Source organism: Diceros bicornis, chromosome 7 (genome assembly GCF_020826845.1).
Source record: "Diceros bicornis minor isolate mBicDic1 chromosome 7, mDicBic1.mat.cur, whole genome shotgun sequence".
NCBI lineage: Eukaryota > Metazoa > Chordata > Mammalia > Perissodactyla > Rhinocerotidae > Diceros > Diceros bicornis.
The window spans coordinates 29,495,792-29,513,115 of record NC_080746.1 but is presented as its reverse complement, the minus strand read 5'-3'; the positions used below and the strand labels follow the sequence as shown (position 1 = coordinate 29,513,115).

The window sequence follows — 17,324 nt, the reverse complement described above, 5'->3', positions numbered from 1 at the left end:
TCCTTAGACTTGCTTATACTTATTCTTTCAGGGTTCCTTTTTCTTTTTGCCTGAATAGAAAATATTTTTTAATCTATTCTAGCAAAATGAGTGAAGTAACTTTATATATTTTTTTAAAAGTCATTTGATGATTCTTATTATTAATAACATGTAAAAGTGATGCATTCTGTAAAATAGAATAGATGTCTAAATAGCCCTTACATATGTGGTTTATGCTGCAGTCTCAATAGCAATCTAAGGAGGCCATTAGACCTGAACTGATTATATAAAGAAATTACACCTTTAGTCAGACAATTTTAGAAAATAATAGGTACCTTTAACATGCAAAGAAATCTTGAAATACTGAAGCCTATCTCTAAATATTAATTACAAAATGCCTTCTATGTGTCATTAAAGAAAAGTAAATTTTGCATATGATAATATTAAGTGGACTTTATGGAGAGAACACACGTGTCTGGAAGGAAAACGTGTGGATTGATCGTGAACTGAGCAGTGATTTATCTATCAGTTAAGTGTATTATATTAACCAAATATATACATACACACATATATGGATAGCAGTGTGAAACTAAACTGTTTTTACATGGCCTGTTAGATGGTATTAGAAAGACAATGTCTTAGAATACTTTTATAGAAAGCTTTGTTCCAAACAATTTTCTCAACATAAAGCTTTTTTTCCTTATCCATTCCTTTATTTTGCTTTTTTATTTTCTATTGTGCTGTGAAATTGTCTTTGGATATGGCTAATAACCCTGTTAAATAACCCTCTCATGAAATGGTTTTAGTTTTATCAAAGGAATGGTCTAAACCAACATATAAAATAATTGGGATACCACTTCATTTAAAAAAACTAATATGAATGTTTAAGACTAAAATAAAATGGATTATAAAAACAATTTTCTCCAAAAAGGAAAATTTTAGTAGTTAGGTTTAATTCATTGAAAGACAAGTTTAGTTTCTTGTGGACACAAAACAAATGAAAACTCCTTTTTCCCAACAGCATTTTTTAAAAACATAGATGTCCCTATCTTCACAGAATACTCATTCATTCCTACATTTTAGTCTGGTTCTCTTGGTGATTAAACTGACAACCTGCTGTTGTTCACTTTAGGAAGTATATTAATTATCTTATACCACTAACATGGCACTTCCTTGGGAATGTGGGAACAGCTAATTATTTAATTAGTTTTTAGTAAATGACAATCTAACTCTTACGAAGAGTTTCATACTCTTAAAGTGTGTGGTTTACTCACGGGAAATGTTCCTCTCCAATTGGATCAGACTATCACAACACTGGAAAATGAACATCATTTACTTGAACTATTACAAACACATTTTAAGAGAATAAACCCTTTAATAGGCTGATTGGTGGTAAAATATGCAACACTTTTTATTAGTCAATTAAATGATATTTCACTTGTAAATCAATATTCAAGTGTTACTCATTAATATAGGGTTGTTTTGTTTTATTTTATCTATAATTCATTTGGCATTAAGTAATCGCTAAGCTCAGTATTTATCAAACAGCATAGCACAACTGTACCCAAACTTTCTCAGTATATAAGCCACTTCCCTGATTTAACAGAAATGTATTGAATGCTGGAAAAACCTCTTGAAAGAGTTAACGGCTCATTTAAAAACTGTAACTTGAAAGCAAGAAAGAAACCAAATGCATGGGAGGCAAAAGCCCAGGACACATTTTTTTTAATCCTCTGATAGGATAATTAGAATATGCTACTCTTATTCCCCTGTAGAGATAAACATGGAGGAAATCTAATCTAGAGGGTTTGTTTGCAAAGTCCATCACAAGCAGCAAGACTTCCTGGGTTTAATTACTTAATTTAAACACTCAAATTGGCTATGTGATCTTAGTTTGTAAATAGCATCCAACGTCTTTAAGAATCAAAACAAAATTCAAATTTAAGAAATTTTCCCGAAGAGCTGCTTCTACCTTTCTCTTGACTATCCTGAACCAAACCTGGAAATCCTAAATTCGAAGACCAACTAAATCTGACAAATGAACAAACTAAATTCACACAAATAATAAAGGGAATAATAATTAAGCCCTATTCACCATTGTCAGGAAATCAGTACACAAAAATCAGTGGCTGGTTTGTTGGTTTGTTTATGCCATTATGTTTCCCCTTCTGGGAGTGAATTTTCATTTCAGTCTCTTTGGGGTTGTTGACATTCTTAGAGGCAAAGGAATTCAAGACATAATTCTTTCTCAATTACCAGTAAATTCAAGTTTATTACCGTTTTGCAAAAAAAAAAAAATCCATGTAATTGGTTGATGATGATGTCAGTTGTCTGACAATAAATGAACTGTAAAAGTGAACAGCACCAAATGCTACATGTTTAATACACTCCGAAATTAGTTACAATTGCCTTTGGTTTGGACTCTGGTGGAAGGGGCTGCAGGATGGCAAAATGAGAGGTTTATTTAGCGTCTGGGAGAAGCTTATAAAAGAGCTTAAGTCCTCATTCCTTCTAACATCTTAACAGCTGTGCAGTTTCTTACAAAATATGTTTTATCGTTTCAAGAAATGCTGTTAACCTCGCAGTTTTAAAACTGAATGAACAAGGCCTCTTGGACAAATTGAAAAACAAATGGTGGTACGACAAAGGAGAATGTGGCAGCGGGGGAGGTGACTCCAAGGTTAGCCTCAATGTCACCAAAAGCGGGTAAACAGTATATAAAGTAATAGGTGCATCTGCTGGGAGACTTACAGTTCAGACCTACTAATGCCACCAGAATTACTAGTCAAGTCCCTTCACAAAACGACGTATGCAATTACTGTCAAAGCAAAAATATTTGCAACCGTTACCAATTGGGGGACATACTAACAAACCTAATTGAAATAATCTTTGAAAATTTCTGGCATTGAGGAGGTTGCGGATCAGACATTATAGTCCTGTGACTATTCTAGTCCTTGATTTTGGAAAGCAGGAAGGGACGCAAGTTTTTGAAAGAGCAATTTAGTGAAGAGAGGAGGAAGAACGGAGAGGGTATGTCTGTCGCGTTTTCTTCTCCAGAACTTCTACGAAATGTTTTTAGTAACAGCAGTAACCTGACTTCACCTAGCCCGTCTACAGTACCTACCAGAAAGTCATTTCTCCACCTAGAACCATCAGGCTTCCATCAAACAAGTTAAATAAAAATCAAAGACAGTCTTGTGAACTATGTATTTTTGCCTTCCAAAAACGGATCAAACTACAAAATGATCAGGCTACAGAAACAAGACCAATTCAGCTTTTCTTCACTGCATCCATATCATATTTCCAGCTTTATAATGTGTTTTTTTTTAAATTTCTAAGCAGTGTCTAAAGGAAAAAAGGTATACAATTAACAGAAATTATGAATTAGTGTCCCAGAACCCTTCCTTACAAAGTATAGACTTAACAAAAACAATCCAGAGATGGGAATATTCTGACTCACTTTTCTTTTCTGACATGCCTTCAATTGGTAGGTAAGAATATTGAAAATATAAAAGTATACATTCTTGTCTTTCTTTTAAAATCTAGAGAATTGCTTAAAACAAAAAGTCCTGCTTGTCTTCAGGTTCTTGATTGGGTTATAAATTCTCTCACTTGGCCACCCAACCAGCTGAACGATGCTCTGTTTTGAGGGGGTACCTGTCGGGATGGCTGCTGACCTCATCCTCTTCCAATGCTGCTAACTTCCCCCTCGCTCCAATCTAAAAAGCCGTTCAAATTCAGCTCACTTGTACATTCCCATCTAATAACCAGCCCTATTGTAGGAGGAGGAAGGATAAACTTGGCCAAGCGAACAGTCTGGCCATAAGGGAGGAATGAAAGAGGAGGAAACAACAGGATTGTGTGGACCGGATCCTGCTCATCCATCTCCTGATCATGAGAGAAAATCTGAGTCCTTGGAGAAAAAAAAACAGAGAGGCTAGAGAGAGTCCTCAGGGGTTCCTCTGGGATGGTCCCCTTCAAGACACCTCCATTCGAGGCACCAGTCATATGTTTCCATAAGGAGTATTAACTCTTTTTATATTTGGACCCCCCACTTGCCTAGAATGTTCTGATAGTTCCCATAAAGATATAAATAAATATATATACACAGAGAAAATTATTTGAGTTTACACTGGTAATCTACTATTTTTCCACACAAATTAGAAATGTAAGAAAATGTGTTCTAATAGCGCCAGAGAAAAGAAAAACGAAACTATTCTATTCCATTAGAAAAATTTTGCTTGCAAATTTTTATTTGTATCACAAATATGAGATGTGTAATTGTCTAACAAAATTTTCCACAAAAATGAATAATGAAGTCCTATTTTAATGTACATTAAAGACTCGTTTCAGAGAAAAATAAGCAAGCAGAAGCAGTAATGTACATACACATAATGGAAAAATCTATGCAACAAAGGTCATTTTGATTTATTTAAATAAGGGATTGGACAACTCAGTCAGATTTTAATCTGTTTACATCCAACACTTTGGTATGTAATGGACTCTAAGTAAATATTTGTTATTGAAAAAAATAAATATGATTCTAACGTAGTTTTCAAAAATCAAACTGCTTGTTCTCATAGATATACGGTACATTACTTTCACCAAACATGAACTACAAAATGATATTCTAAAATGTTATTTCAAATCTTAACATATAATTTTCTAAAATGATATTAAAAATTAACATAAAATATTACTCCCAAATGAAATTACAGTATGTTTTTTTCCCTCAGGAATTTTGTTTTCACACTGAAAAACATTCCTAGTAGGTTGTATATTGACGTAATATTTACCACCAAAAGAATAGGTGGTTACAATCTAAATGCTAATAATGCCCTACTCTGAATTTGTAATAAAAGGTGATACTGTAAATGGCCTGACCTAACTCAGATCAAAGTAAATTCCCAGGAGGCAGCTGTTGCTTTTTCATTTTTGTTTCGTACCTTCTTCAGGTGACTGATTTTCTTTTTCAGCTTACCTCTCCCCTCCCATTTGGCCTGATCTTCCTCAAAAGAGGTAAAATCAGGAGGACAGTGCTAAACTGGAGAATGAAGCTGGCTCTTAAGCCTTTGCTGAGTGTAAAGCAAAAGCAGAAGAGACAATTAAATGCTGCCACTTCACTGCAGGGGGGAATATGCACATTCAGAGGTCTCAGCACAAGTGTGCTAAAATTGAGTGTCATCTGATTTCCAAATACAGAATCTTGGTAGGAGAAAACTAACTTTCCTAAGAGTGATTCACCTAGAGAAGGGGGAAACCATGGAAAGCTGTGCCACACATGAGTAGGTTCCTATGAGGACACAATTGATCCACCTGTCGTTCACAGGATTGTAAGCAGGATTGTAACCATCCTTCCATTCAGCTGCAAATTATTAAACTTCTGCTTTAACCGGGCCATTCATCAGCGACTGTGGGGAAAAAGAGAATTACTCACTGTCCTTTCCCTCAAGGAGCCTATCATTTAATATAACCAACAACTGAACTATTTAAAGTCACTGTGGCATCTTCCACTCACACCCTTCGGCATGGCTGCAAAATAATTAGCATCCTCGCTTACCTGATAGCCATTCCCAGCTCATGAAGTTCTAACCATAGCAACCCTCAGTCAAGAGGCTTCACACTGAAATGTAAAAATTTAACAAAAGAACCAAGGAAAAAGTTCCTGCATCTTAAATGAAATAAAGTAGAAAGGCATGATTTGGGGGTAAAATTTGCTTATTTGAAAACTTACTCCTTTGATCATGTTAATTACTACACTGTGGTCTTTTTTTATGGTCATAAGAAATTCATACTCATTCTTACGAATAAAGTAACAGAAATTTATTAATTGACAATGAACTAATTTAAAAATATCATTGCAATGTCTAAAACTCATTTTCCCCTTTGATTAATCTGATATGGTTTAGTGTGAGTACAAACCATACACAGAATTTTACGCCAATTTTTAGGTGAGTTGTTTAATCCTGGTTCTAGGTGGAAATTTTGTCAATATCTGTAATCATTGATGACCCATAGTGCTAATAACATCTACAAAATTATTGATTTTTTTCTGTTTATTTTATACTTTATTCTCCTATGTATAAAAAATACACATAGATGTATATTATATATACATATATATCCACATAAATGTGGATACTGATATAAAAATAATTTTTTAATGTGATTACAAAATAATGTGTCCTTAAGGAATTATATTAGATCACACAATACCCAGTTTTTAATTTGGCACTTGGAAGAATACAGCCCTTCCTGACTTTAAAATATGTTATAAATGGCCTACTCCCCTTGACCACAGCCATGGAAACCAATGCAAGAATAAAGGGATTACTGTGGAAAATAGGCATTCATAGGCAGGAAAAAACATGGTAGACAAAAACCAGTAAGGGAAGCCAATGCTTGGAGAAGGAATCTCCCAGTAGTGAATTCCTTGCTCAGTGCCTGACATTCCACTAGTTGACTATTAAATTTGGTTAATAATAAATATCTTACATTCAAAATTCCAATCTAATCTTACCTTCTAAAACCAGCCTACTAGAGTGAATAGCAGAAAGGACAAAGAGGCAAGCGGGAAAAATGAAGGAGGTGGGGGAAAGTAGGACCTTAAGAAGGGAGAGAGATAAGCCAAGGCAGTCTTCATCTAATTCGAAGTTTTGCCTTCAACTGTCCCTTCTAGAAGAAACTTGAAGGAAATTCTGCTTTCATTTTCCTTCTCTTTTCAGCATCAAGTCCTCCTCCTCCCAGTGGACCCCATTCAAGAAGTGCAAAATAGGCTAATATAATGTACCTATATGTGTGTTAAAAACGCTTTGCCAAGCTGGCCTGGGGATCTAAAACTCCTTAGTATCAGCTTAACGGAAACACTTGTTTTGGATTCAAAATAATTTAAATGTAGCAACTTTACAGAGCACCCCCTCTGAGTCAGACACCCTGGTAAATACAATTTTATAAAGGTGAATGAGATGTGGCTTCTGTTCTCAAGGAGCTCACAGTGCACCAACCACCCCACGGGTGTGGTTTTGTAACAATCACTTCACAAATGGGTTGGAGGGTAAATTGTGGGAGTGCGGGGTATAGATAGTAAAACCTAGATTAACTGGGGTTAACCAAGCACCCAATTAACCATAATCCTCACCCTACCCCACCCACAAACTCAGCTTTTAGTAGAAAGTGTTAAATCATGCTCATGTTAGACTTTCATCCAAAAGATTATATAATATTCTAGGATCATGACAAATCCATATTTCTTCTTAAGCGGAACAGTGAACCTTGTAAGATCTTGTAACATCAATACAAAAATTAAATTGTATTCAGAAACCAGATAAACAAAAAGAAAAATATATTTTAGAAACTTTTTTCAGAACCAACAGTACCAAAAGAATGGGTTTTAGTTTAACTGTTAATCAGAAAATTCAATTAACAAGAAACCTCATTTCCTGAGTCTTCTGTTGTTAATGTTTTTAATTGCACAAGCTATGAAGTCAGACTATTACAAATCCATATTCAGCTACCTCGTAGCTGTGTGATTAGATGAGTTAACCTCTCTGTCTGTGCCTTGGTTTCCTCATTTGTAAAATGCAAGTGATAATAACTAAAATGGAAAATGCTTTTAACAGCACCTGGTACATAGTAAGTGCCCAGTAAATGTTAGCTATCGTTATCACCATCATTATTAATGCATTACCTAGTTGTGAAGATAGGTTTATGGAATTAATCCCCTGGTAACCAAATAAATGTATGCTGTGTTTCTCCAAAGGCGCTTAAAATTTCCTAGAAGAAGTGAGGCATCAGGAGACACAGCCAGACAAAATGATTGTGGCAGCCTTAGAAATGTCAAGAGGAATACAACTAGTTTCTCTCCAAATGTTTGTAAAAGCAAAAAGAAACAAAACCCAACCAGCCACAAAAACAATAACAACAAAGGATCCTAGGAGTTACTGCTTCCCGTCCATCCTCTTAGCCTTTATTATGTACACACAGAGGTTAACATGGGAATGAAAACCAGAAGAAGTCTTAGATTCCTTGGAACATTGATGCTGAGTGACAACTGACCCTTTCCTCCCTGAGACTCCTTAAATAATATTTAATATTGAAGGACTCAAAAATGGTAGAAAAGAAAAATGGGATTTTATAGTACGGGGAGTTTGTCTATTCATAAAAATCTTCATTACTCCTAATTACACGTATTTGTTGGTAAGAATTTGTAGAACATTATAGTCACCTCACTTTGTACTTAGAGTATTTCAATATGGTGGACTCAAGAGAGATGAAAATTGCTTCTGGTGATACTATTTAGGTTAAATACTGCGATTCAGAAGGAAAACATCAGCATGGGCTTATACTTTAAAATAATGATTTACATACTTGTCTTAAAAGGACTTTCCTCTGCATGAGGTCGCCCTTCGTCAGTAACACCTGAATCGCCCCCCTCTCTCAGTTAGTTCCTGGATGAGAGTGGTAAGGAGTCAGTTTAACGAGGGAGACTGTAGACACACTTTTATAGCAAAAAGTAAAATTCCACTAGCTGAATCATGATGCACGCAAGAAATGAAACCAGTCATACCTGGCTTCCAGTTAAGTCTGTCTGTCAACCTGCAGCCACTTCCGTTAATTGTGACAGGGAAAAAGAGGAGCTTCTGGATTTTGAATGACTCCTACATTTACATTGGGAAGCTGTCAAAAGCTCAGGAATCCCAACCCAGGCCAATAGTTTTGGATTCACAGTAATTGCATACATTTTATTTAAAAATCCTCCCAAGCAGTATGTGCCTGTTACCTAAAGCGATGGAGCAGGCCCCAGTTTTATGTCTGACTCTGAACCTGGGCCTACAGTACAAGACATAGCACCTACTGTGGCCTCTGCTCTGTCACTTTGCCATGCGATTCTAATGTAGTTTTACTTGAATAACATAAAATAACATATATAATGTTATTTATGTTATTTTCCACGTGAAGAACTCCTGTAAACCTTGCCGTTTTGAAACTCAGTGAGGCAGGCGTCTTAGACAAGCTGAAAAACAAATGGTGGTACGATAAAGGTGAATGCGGACCCAAGGACTCTGGAAGCAAGGTCAGTCGCTGCTGCAGTTCGGGGCCTCCTCTTGTGTTCACAACGCAGTAAGCGCGAGCAATTGTCAAAAGTATATGGAAACAGTAAAAACGAAACATTTCTCTAGACACTGCCTAGATTAGAAGCTCATGTCATAAATTTCAGCCACAGGGACTATCTTTTCAGGAAATTGCAACCTGCTCCCCAACAGTAAGGCGTTAAATAAACTTAAATTAACTGCAAAAATGTATAAAATAATAAAATTCCTTATATTATTCTCAAACTTACGTACCACTGATAAAAGTAGTGCTTTTTGGTTAGGTTTCCATTTGCTCATTTTGGAGGCCAAGACCATGAAATCTATTATTTCAAGAACGGATGCATTCTCAAAACAGGGAAAGGGAAATTGATCACTAGTCATCCAGAAAATGATTTTAAATATTAAATATATGCGCATTCAGAAGTTCAGTCTTTTGTCACCATATTGCCAAGCATTCCACTTTAGTTTGAAGAAGCCCTGTTATATTTCTGTGCTGACAGATAAACAGATTGAAGCTTCCAATTCTATTCTATCAAAATTATTTTAATAAATCAATGTTTATGAATAATATCCTCAAGTTCTACCATCTTTTACTCATGAATCCGTGTTAGGAAATTCAGAAACCTACAGGTCTGATTCTGTTGAGTACAATTGAAAATAGTGTTGCAAACAGTTATACTTTTATTCTAAAGAAAAAAAGTAACAATTTATCAGTGAATCTAAATACCTCCACAGATCAATAGAATGTAATATCAGTGCCTGAAAGCCATAGTTGAGGATTCCTGGAATCTTCTTTTGTTTTTTTCTGTATCTTCTTTTAGAAAGAAAAAAAATTTGTTACTCTAAGACATTAAAGAAGTGACTGGTTTAAACAGCAGACCCTCAATTAATATAAGGAGGAGACAAAGTAATGTTAATAGATTCCTTTCAGGGCTTATCAGTAGATTTTCATCAGTTTTTTCTGCCTTTGAACCAGAGTGGAATGAGACAACCTTGGCCAAATAATGAAATAGTTATCTCAAATCCTTATGTAAAGTTGGAGAAGCATAAATACTTAATGACTGATTATTTTAAAAATGAAGTTACGCTAAATTTTTGGCCCAGTTGATGTCATGCCTAACTGAACAGCGTACAGAGTACATCTTTTGAATTAAACACACTCTTAACAAAACTATTTAAGTGTCTGAATCACACTTTGCACAAAACATACTGCTGAGAAGATGATGGCCACCGGGCATCCTTCAGGTAGTCTACCCAAAATACTTTTTTGAATAATGTTATGTAATATATATATTTACAATTTATGAAAAAATTCTGAATTCTTACTACAATTTTAATATCTTCCAATCATATGCTTGACTATTTCTGAATTTATTATGAGATAATATGTATACTAAAGCTTTGGAGAATAACATATCTAAAATATTAACTGATTAAGCATTTTTAAGTGGGAATGGAATCATATTTTTAAATCAGTAAAAATAGTTATAAATTTATCCATACATAAATAATTTATTTCTCTTTTGACCATGGTAATTTGTATACCCTAGCATATTTTTTGCATATATTTGGTAAAGTAATGATGAATAAAATGTGAAACTGCTAGCTTAAAGACCCTTCGTTCTTTAAGTAGGAAATGTGAAATTAGATTTATTGAAGAGAAATCTCAAACATTAGAAGTATGTTTTAATGGAAGGAAAGACAAAAGAGGTCCTTGCCATGTCATTGGGATTTAAAAATGTCATTTTCGAACTTAACAATAATAAGCCCACTTCTGCCACCCTAAGCAAACACATAAATGCTTATATATGGCTAAGTATAGTGGTTTTTACTGCATATTTAATAATGATAAAATGTTACAGATTTTATTGAAGGTAATTACACACAATTTATTGGTAATCATCCTAATTTCACTTCTTGCAAGAGCTATAAGCTTTATGTTGAAATCCATAAACTTACACCAGTGATTTAGAAACGTAAATAATTCCAGGTTAAATTAAGCATTTACTTGAATTAGCTGTTTGGATTTCATGTGTTCTTTTACCTTCTGGATGTGACATTTCCACAGTTAACTGAAGTGTCTTTATCCCCCCAGGACAAGACGAGTGCCTTGAGCCTGAGCAACGTAGCAGGTGTCTTCTACATTCTGGTTGGCGGCCTGGGCTTGGCAATGCTGGTGGCTTTGATAGAGTTCTGTTACAAGTCCAGGGCAGAAGCGAAGAGAATGAAGGTGGCAAAAAGTGCACAGACTTTTAACCCAACTTCCTCGCAGAATACCCAGAATTTAGCAACCTATAGAGAAGGTTACAACGTATATGGAACCGAAAGTATTAAAATTTAGGGGTAGGACTTAGGGCCTGCGACAGTGAGTGGGGGATGCATCCTGTAAACGTAGTGTTGTGACCTGTCTGTCCAGTGGTGGTATTGCTTGCTTCTAATTAGAGCTTTCTATTTTTGAAAACTTCAGTGCAAAGTGGTTTGGTTTTCTTTGGCTGCAGACGTACTGTTCAAAACTTTATGTTGCCAATAGATATCTGCATTGAAAGGGTCAGAAAGACAAAAACAAACCTCCAGAATTGCTCTGCGAAATGATTTAAACAGTATATTCTACCCAAAATTTGGAAGAAATTGGAAATTAGATTTGGGTAGACAGACCAGGCTAATCTTCTCTGGAACAATTCAATTTTAGGATAAGTGCTAACAAAAGCATACAACCTGTTTCAAATTATCAAAGCCTAGACAGTTGCCTATTTTTGGTAATTATATTTTTTTCTGAGAAACAACATATGTAAAAGCTCCAAGCATATAGTCAGCACTCAACGAATTTTAGCTCCTATTCTAAATGGTTTTACATTAGCCATCATTCTATATTTTTAAAGAATGAAACCCCACTCCTTGTTCATCTGACTGTAGCCCTTGAGCCAGATCTTTAGGCAGGAGGGATGGTCAGAATATTGACTACAATTCACATTTATTAGATGAAATTCTACTTTTATGTTCACAGTATCACTAAGGTGAATAGACATTTTAGGCAATACAGCAGTTTCTCCATCAAAGATGTCAGCAATATATGTATTCTTTAGGAGGGACGCAGTAAAAGACAAAAATTGCAGTCAGTTATTACAGGTTTGTTTTTTTTTTTTCATTTCAATTGTTTTTAAGTAAGCCAGATTGGCTCCACTTACTCACATCCTCTCATTGTGTCGCAATAAAAAACTGCAAGCATTCAGTGAAATATAGGAGATGGAGATCATTTTTTAAGAATCTAAATGTCCACTACTTTTTTCCCTTTAATGATAGAAAGTGGTTTTAAAACAAGATCTGAAAGCATTTGTTACTGTTCTTCCTAAAATCAGGTCTCTAAAATCCATTTTCTAAAATTACATATAATAGCCAATTGAATAGGCTGCTCATTCTGATTACAATGATAAATGAGACTTTGAACCCACAAGAGACATTCAGTGCTTCATGTCTCTAGAGTCAAAAACCCAATATAATTTTCATAAGAATAACATGTACGTCTGAGGTTATGTCAAGTAAACGTGCTTGATTCTGATGTTTATGTATATGAAAGGTATCGAAGTACTTGTTAGTATCTTAAAACAAAGAACAAAAGCCATTCCCTTGTTACCAAGATCTGATTGTTTTTATCTATATCTAGAAATCAATGACTGAGTATAACTGCACGTAGATAAGCCCAAAGTGGTTCTTTCCCAATTTTGTGGAAAGGAATTAAGAACAAAACCCTCAATTCACTCAGATCAGAATATCTTTAGCATGTCTTCTAATAGCAAAACAACAAACTAGGATGATGTCAGGGTCTCTTGGCCATTCTAGGAATGCTTTCCTCTTAATATTTACAGAATTGAGGAGAGATTTTCCCAAATGAGAAAAACAATACCTGAGAAGTTTTCAGAGTCAATTGTTTGGACTTCATACTGAGATGAATTTTATAAGATACCTTTAAAAAGTCTTTTTTTACCAGTTCATTAAAACTGACTTTTCTTTGGCATGGCAAAAGCATTCTAACCATCAGGAAGGTCCAAGGGCCTGGAAGCAAAGCAAAGAAAAAGAATAGTAGAAAATTCTAGAAAGAAATACTCATGGATGCCAGTTCATTACAAAATTCTGGAAAATTGCAAAAAAGACATATAAATAAAAGAGATATAAATTCCCAGGTTATGTATTTACATGTAATACTGTTTTTGGAATCAGAAGCTGGCACTGCAGTTCATCACACGAATTGCCTTTAGAGCTAGGGTTGAACTTTTAAGACAATAAATTTCAAATAAAAATAAATCATATCCATATGAATTTTTTAAAATCTTACTGGCATTCAGGGTAAATGAAATGATCTGCACCTGTAGAGAAGACTTGAAAGTAGGTAGTTTTTATTGCACTCTCATATGAAATGAGTTTTCCCCTCAAAAACTGGATTGGTCATAATTATGCAAATCTTTGATAATTTAGATAATATTCTCCCAGAATGTCAAAAACAAAAGCTGAAATCTTCAATATATGGTAGATTATCTACTTTAAAAGTGATTACCTCTCAAGGAAACACATACAATTAAGGTCATAGACATTAGTCACAACAATCCAACCAGACCCATGTGAATTTATAAGAAAGTTTTCCAGTTCAAGCAGCCTCAACACGTTCATATCAAGATGAATAGAAATGACATTTTATGGAAGAAGCAGGAGCTGTAAGGATAGGAAATAAGAACGCTGAGAACTAGGAATGCTAAGATTTAAAGAAAAAATGAGTTGTCGGAGATTTATTAACTAATACATTCAGTTGCATTAATCTATAGAGAAGGAGAGATTACTTGAAAGTACATGGAATCTTTCCATCTTTAGATGTCTTCCTTTCCTCTCAAAGGCAATGAAGAAAAGAAAGGAAACAAAAATATATTTTATGGCAAAAGCCTTCTGAAAAAATTTCTTCAAAAAATCACAACACTTTTATTAATTGTATTTTAGTATTTCCTCTTTAAAAAATTGCAGCAAAACAGAACTAAACTACTAGATTTTTTAAAAATAATTATTTATTTTACTTAATATCAAACATTGAAGGGGAATCTGAAGAAACAAATTCAGACTTTGGTCTTGGTTTGTTTTAATTTACTGATGAGTAGAGTTTCTCTAGAGATTGTATCCTGACTTCTGATTATGAAGATAAGTATCAATTTTTGAGACTGTTCTCAAAAGCAGAACTATGATAATGACCTGGTTATTACCATAGATATGCCATTAACTAGCAATTTGACTTCAACTTTCTGAAGTTATCAGGGTACCTGATCTCCAAACCTTTTCATTATAACAGTTTTTAATCCAATTATTAATTTAATTATTTAACATATAATTATTCAAATATTTAAGTTCCTGGGCAGAATAAATACAAGGATAGAATTTCCTAAAGAATTAGGTAAACTTAAATTCACAACAGGAAATTAAGATACATTATGAGTTATGAGAAAATTATAATCTAAGGTATAACAGATTTAGGGAATATCTCATTTACTTTATTTTCCTCTTGAGTAACATTAAAATTCAGCTCTGGAAAGAATTTAAAGGCAATGAAGGAAAGTAATAAGATTTACATAATAACACTGCCTGTTTCTTCTCTGTGTAATATTATTATCTGCTACCTAATATGACAGAGAATAAGAATTTAATGAGGATTTCAGAGACCTGATCCCATAACCTCAATCTGGAAAGTTCCCCAGTGATGACTATTCACAAGGTATTGAAATACGCCCCCTCTCAGTGCACTCCCTTTAAGCACTTAAAGCTTCTTAAAATATGAGCCTTAGCTTCCATAGTAGGCATAGAATGAACTTTATGTCACTAATTGTGCTGTTCTGGGTCATGTCTATAACTGGTGTGAATGAATGAACGTGTCTGTGGATAGATCTGTGTTCTGAAAACAGGAAGATCTGTCATGAATAGTACATATATGTATAGTTTGTTTAGCCAATTCATCACAATTTTAAGAGTATAATACTTGCACTGTAAAGACATTTTCTAACAAGACAAAAAGATTCAAATGAAGAATGTTGTCAAATCTAAAGGAGCTTTTAAGTTGGACTAGAAGTACTAGGGCATAGAGTAGAGCAAGGTAAAACATGTGTCCTGCCCAGATTTGCCAAAAAAAAAAAAACTAGTTTTATGATTTTAGAATGAGTTCTTAAACAGGCAGGACCACAAACTTGAGACAGATTTCTCTCCAGTGTAGGTGAGCGTTCCTTTCTCCTGATAAGCAGTTTTCATATGACCAAAAGACTGTGGAAAAAATGCAGATGTCTAATTATTGATATTTTGGTGTTTGTGGTGTCATATTTTGTTGAAGAAACAGAAATATTGTAACACTCCACATTCTTTCTGTTTCCTTTCCATGCAACCCAGCTGACCTTTTCTGAAGCCATAAGAAACAAAGCCAGATTATCCATCACTGGGAGTGTGGGTGAAAATGGCCGTGTCTTGACGCCCGACTGCCCAAAGGCTGTACACACTGGAACTGCAATTAGACAAAGTTCAGGATTGGCTGTCATTGCATCGGACCTACCATAAAAACCAAAAAAATAATTGAGTGCCTTAATTAAACTGTGTTGGTGACTGATGGAAACGCAGCCCTGAGGGACACGCCCAGCGCGGGTCTTCGCTAAACCAATCCTTTGGCTGAGAGCGGAAAGTACGCCCTGATGCGCCGGACATCAGCAGCAGCAATGTGTGCATGAGCTCAGCTCGGAAACCCAAACTCAGATTTTATATCAGGAAAACTCACAATTTAGATTTTTTCGGGGAGTGGGGGGGGAGGGGGAGGAGCTGGGATAGGTGTATTAACAGCAACAAATTTCACTCGAGTGGACTTGAAACTAATCAGACTTGCGAGTTAGCGCATTAAACTGTGAAGTTCTTGCTCAGAAAGGCCTTGGTCTTCACCAAAAGGAATAAAATAGTTGTAGAAGTCAATGAACATGCTAACCTGTGTCTCCAGAATACCCATATATTCAATGGAAGACTATCCAGCTGAGAAAACAAATCACTAAACTGTGATAAGAAAATAATACAACAAACATGTAAATCCTGTGAAAAAATTTAAAGGAAGTCTTTACACTTACTTTGGAGAAAACAAAAATACTGAAACATGCTTGCTTTTTAACTGATGTAAATTCAGTAGAGGACAACACAATTCTTTTTTCTAACCATCTTAGGGAACAATACATTTGCAATAATTGATATAAATGCCATCACTGTAATAAACTTTAGAGACTTTTTTTTTATAAAAGTTGTTGATCATCTTCTTGTTTGCTGTAACCTTCACTCTGTCACATGAGTCGGTGTCCACAGATTGCATTTGTCTCACTACCAGGAACAAAAAAAAAAATGAAGACAACGTTAACGTAAAATCATCAGTCTGCAATGTAGAATCAAAAGAGACTACGGGTCACTCATGTTATCGATATTATTTATAATCTTGTTCTGTGTACAAAATTGTGGTTTTTGTACCCACCAAAACAAATAAAACAACAGATGTTCTTATAATATCTACGGAGCTTAAGGTTTTTTCTTATCATTGTGAAAATTATTTGAGAAATCATAAGACTATAGGAGGAATTGTATAAGTCAAGTGTGGGCCATAATGGAAAATGTAGCTAGCTCTTATTATTTTTGCATATTAAGCTACCCTCTTTTATAGATCTTTTGACTCATCAGCAGGTTGAATTGTCAAAGATGGAGTGTCTGAATTGGAGAATGAATTGTTGTCCCAACAGCGACATACCCTGTAATTGTGTGCTGATATTTTACTTGACTGTATTTTGCTGCATAAAAATAATGTGTCTCTTAGGCTTCTCCCCCCATCCTCATTATTCCATTTAAATCGTTTGAAGGCACTGATAATACTTTTGGGTAGACAACAAATGGAGAATTAGTCCTTGTTTTCAACTGGAAATTGAGAAGAAAATTATACCCATGTTTATTTATAAAAATCACCTTATATTATGTATGGATTAAATTAACATGGTTCAAAAGAAGGTTTGGGTCATTTGAAATAAAAATAAGTACTATAATACAGATAAATATCATAATATTTACAGATCTTGGCAGAAAGCACAAGTTAGGATGATTTTGGAACTCTGGCCTTGAAGGATGAGTTGAGTTTTCATAGGTGGAGAAGGTGTTAAGAGCCTTATGGGTGAGCAGTGGCCCAAAGCCATGCATGTCAATGGCTTGTTTAATGAGTGTATG

The 17,324-nt window shown here is 34.8% G+C and overlaps 1 protein-coding gene across 2 annotated transcripts in view; it reads left to right on the top strand.

Moving 5' to 3' along the window:
* The window catches only part of GRIA4 (glutamate ionotropic receptor AMPA type subunit 4), a 357,209-nt gene extending 341,565 nt beyond the window's left edge, over window positions 1-15,644 (top strand). Inside the window, exons 14-16 of one of the 2 annotated variants that reach the window (XM_058545312.1) lie at window positions 8,938-9,052; window positions 11,167-11,301; window positions 15,480-15,644. In XM_058545312.1, the coding sequence (XP_058401295.1) occupies window positions 8,938-9,052; window positions 11,167-11,301; window positions 15,480-15,644 (415 nt within the window). Of the gene's footprint in view, window positions 1-2,544; window positions 2,660-8,937; window positions 9,053-11,166; window positions 11,302-15,479 lie in introns of both variants that reach the window. The other variant, XM_058545313.1, reaches the window with a different exon arrangement.
* The last annotated feature ends 1,680 nt before the right edge of the window (window positions 15,645-17,324 follow it).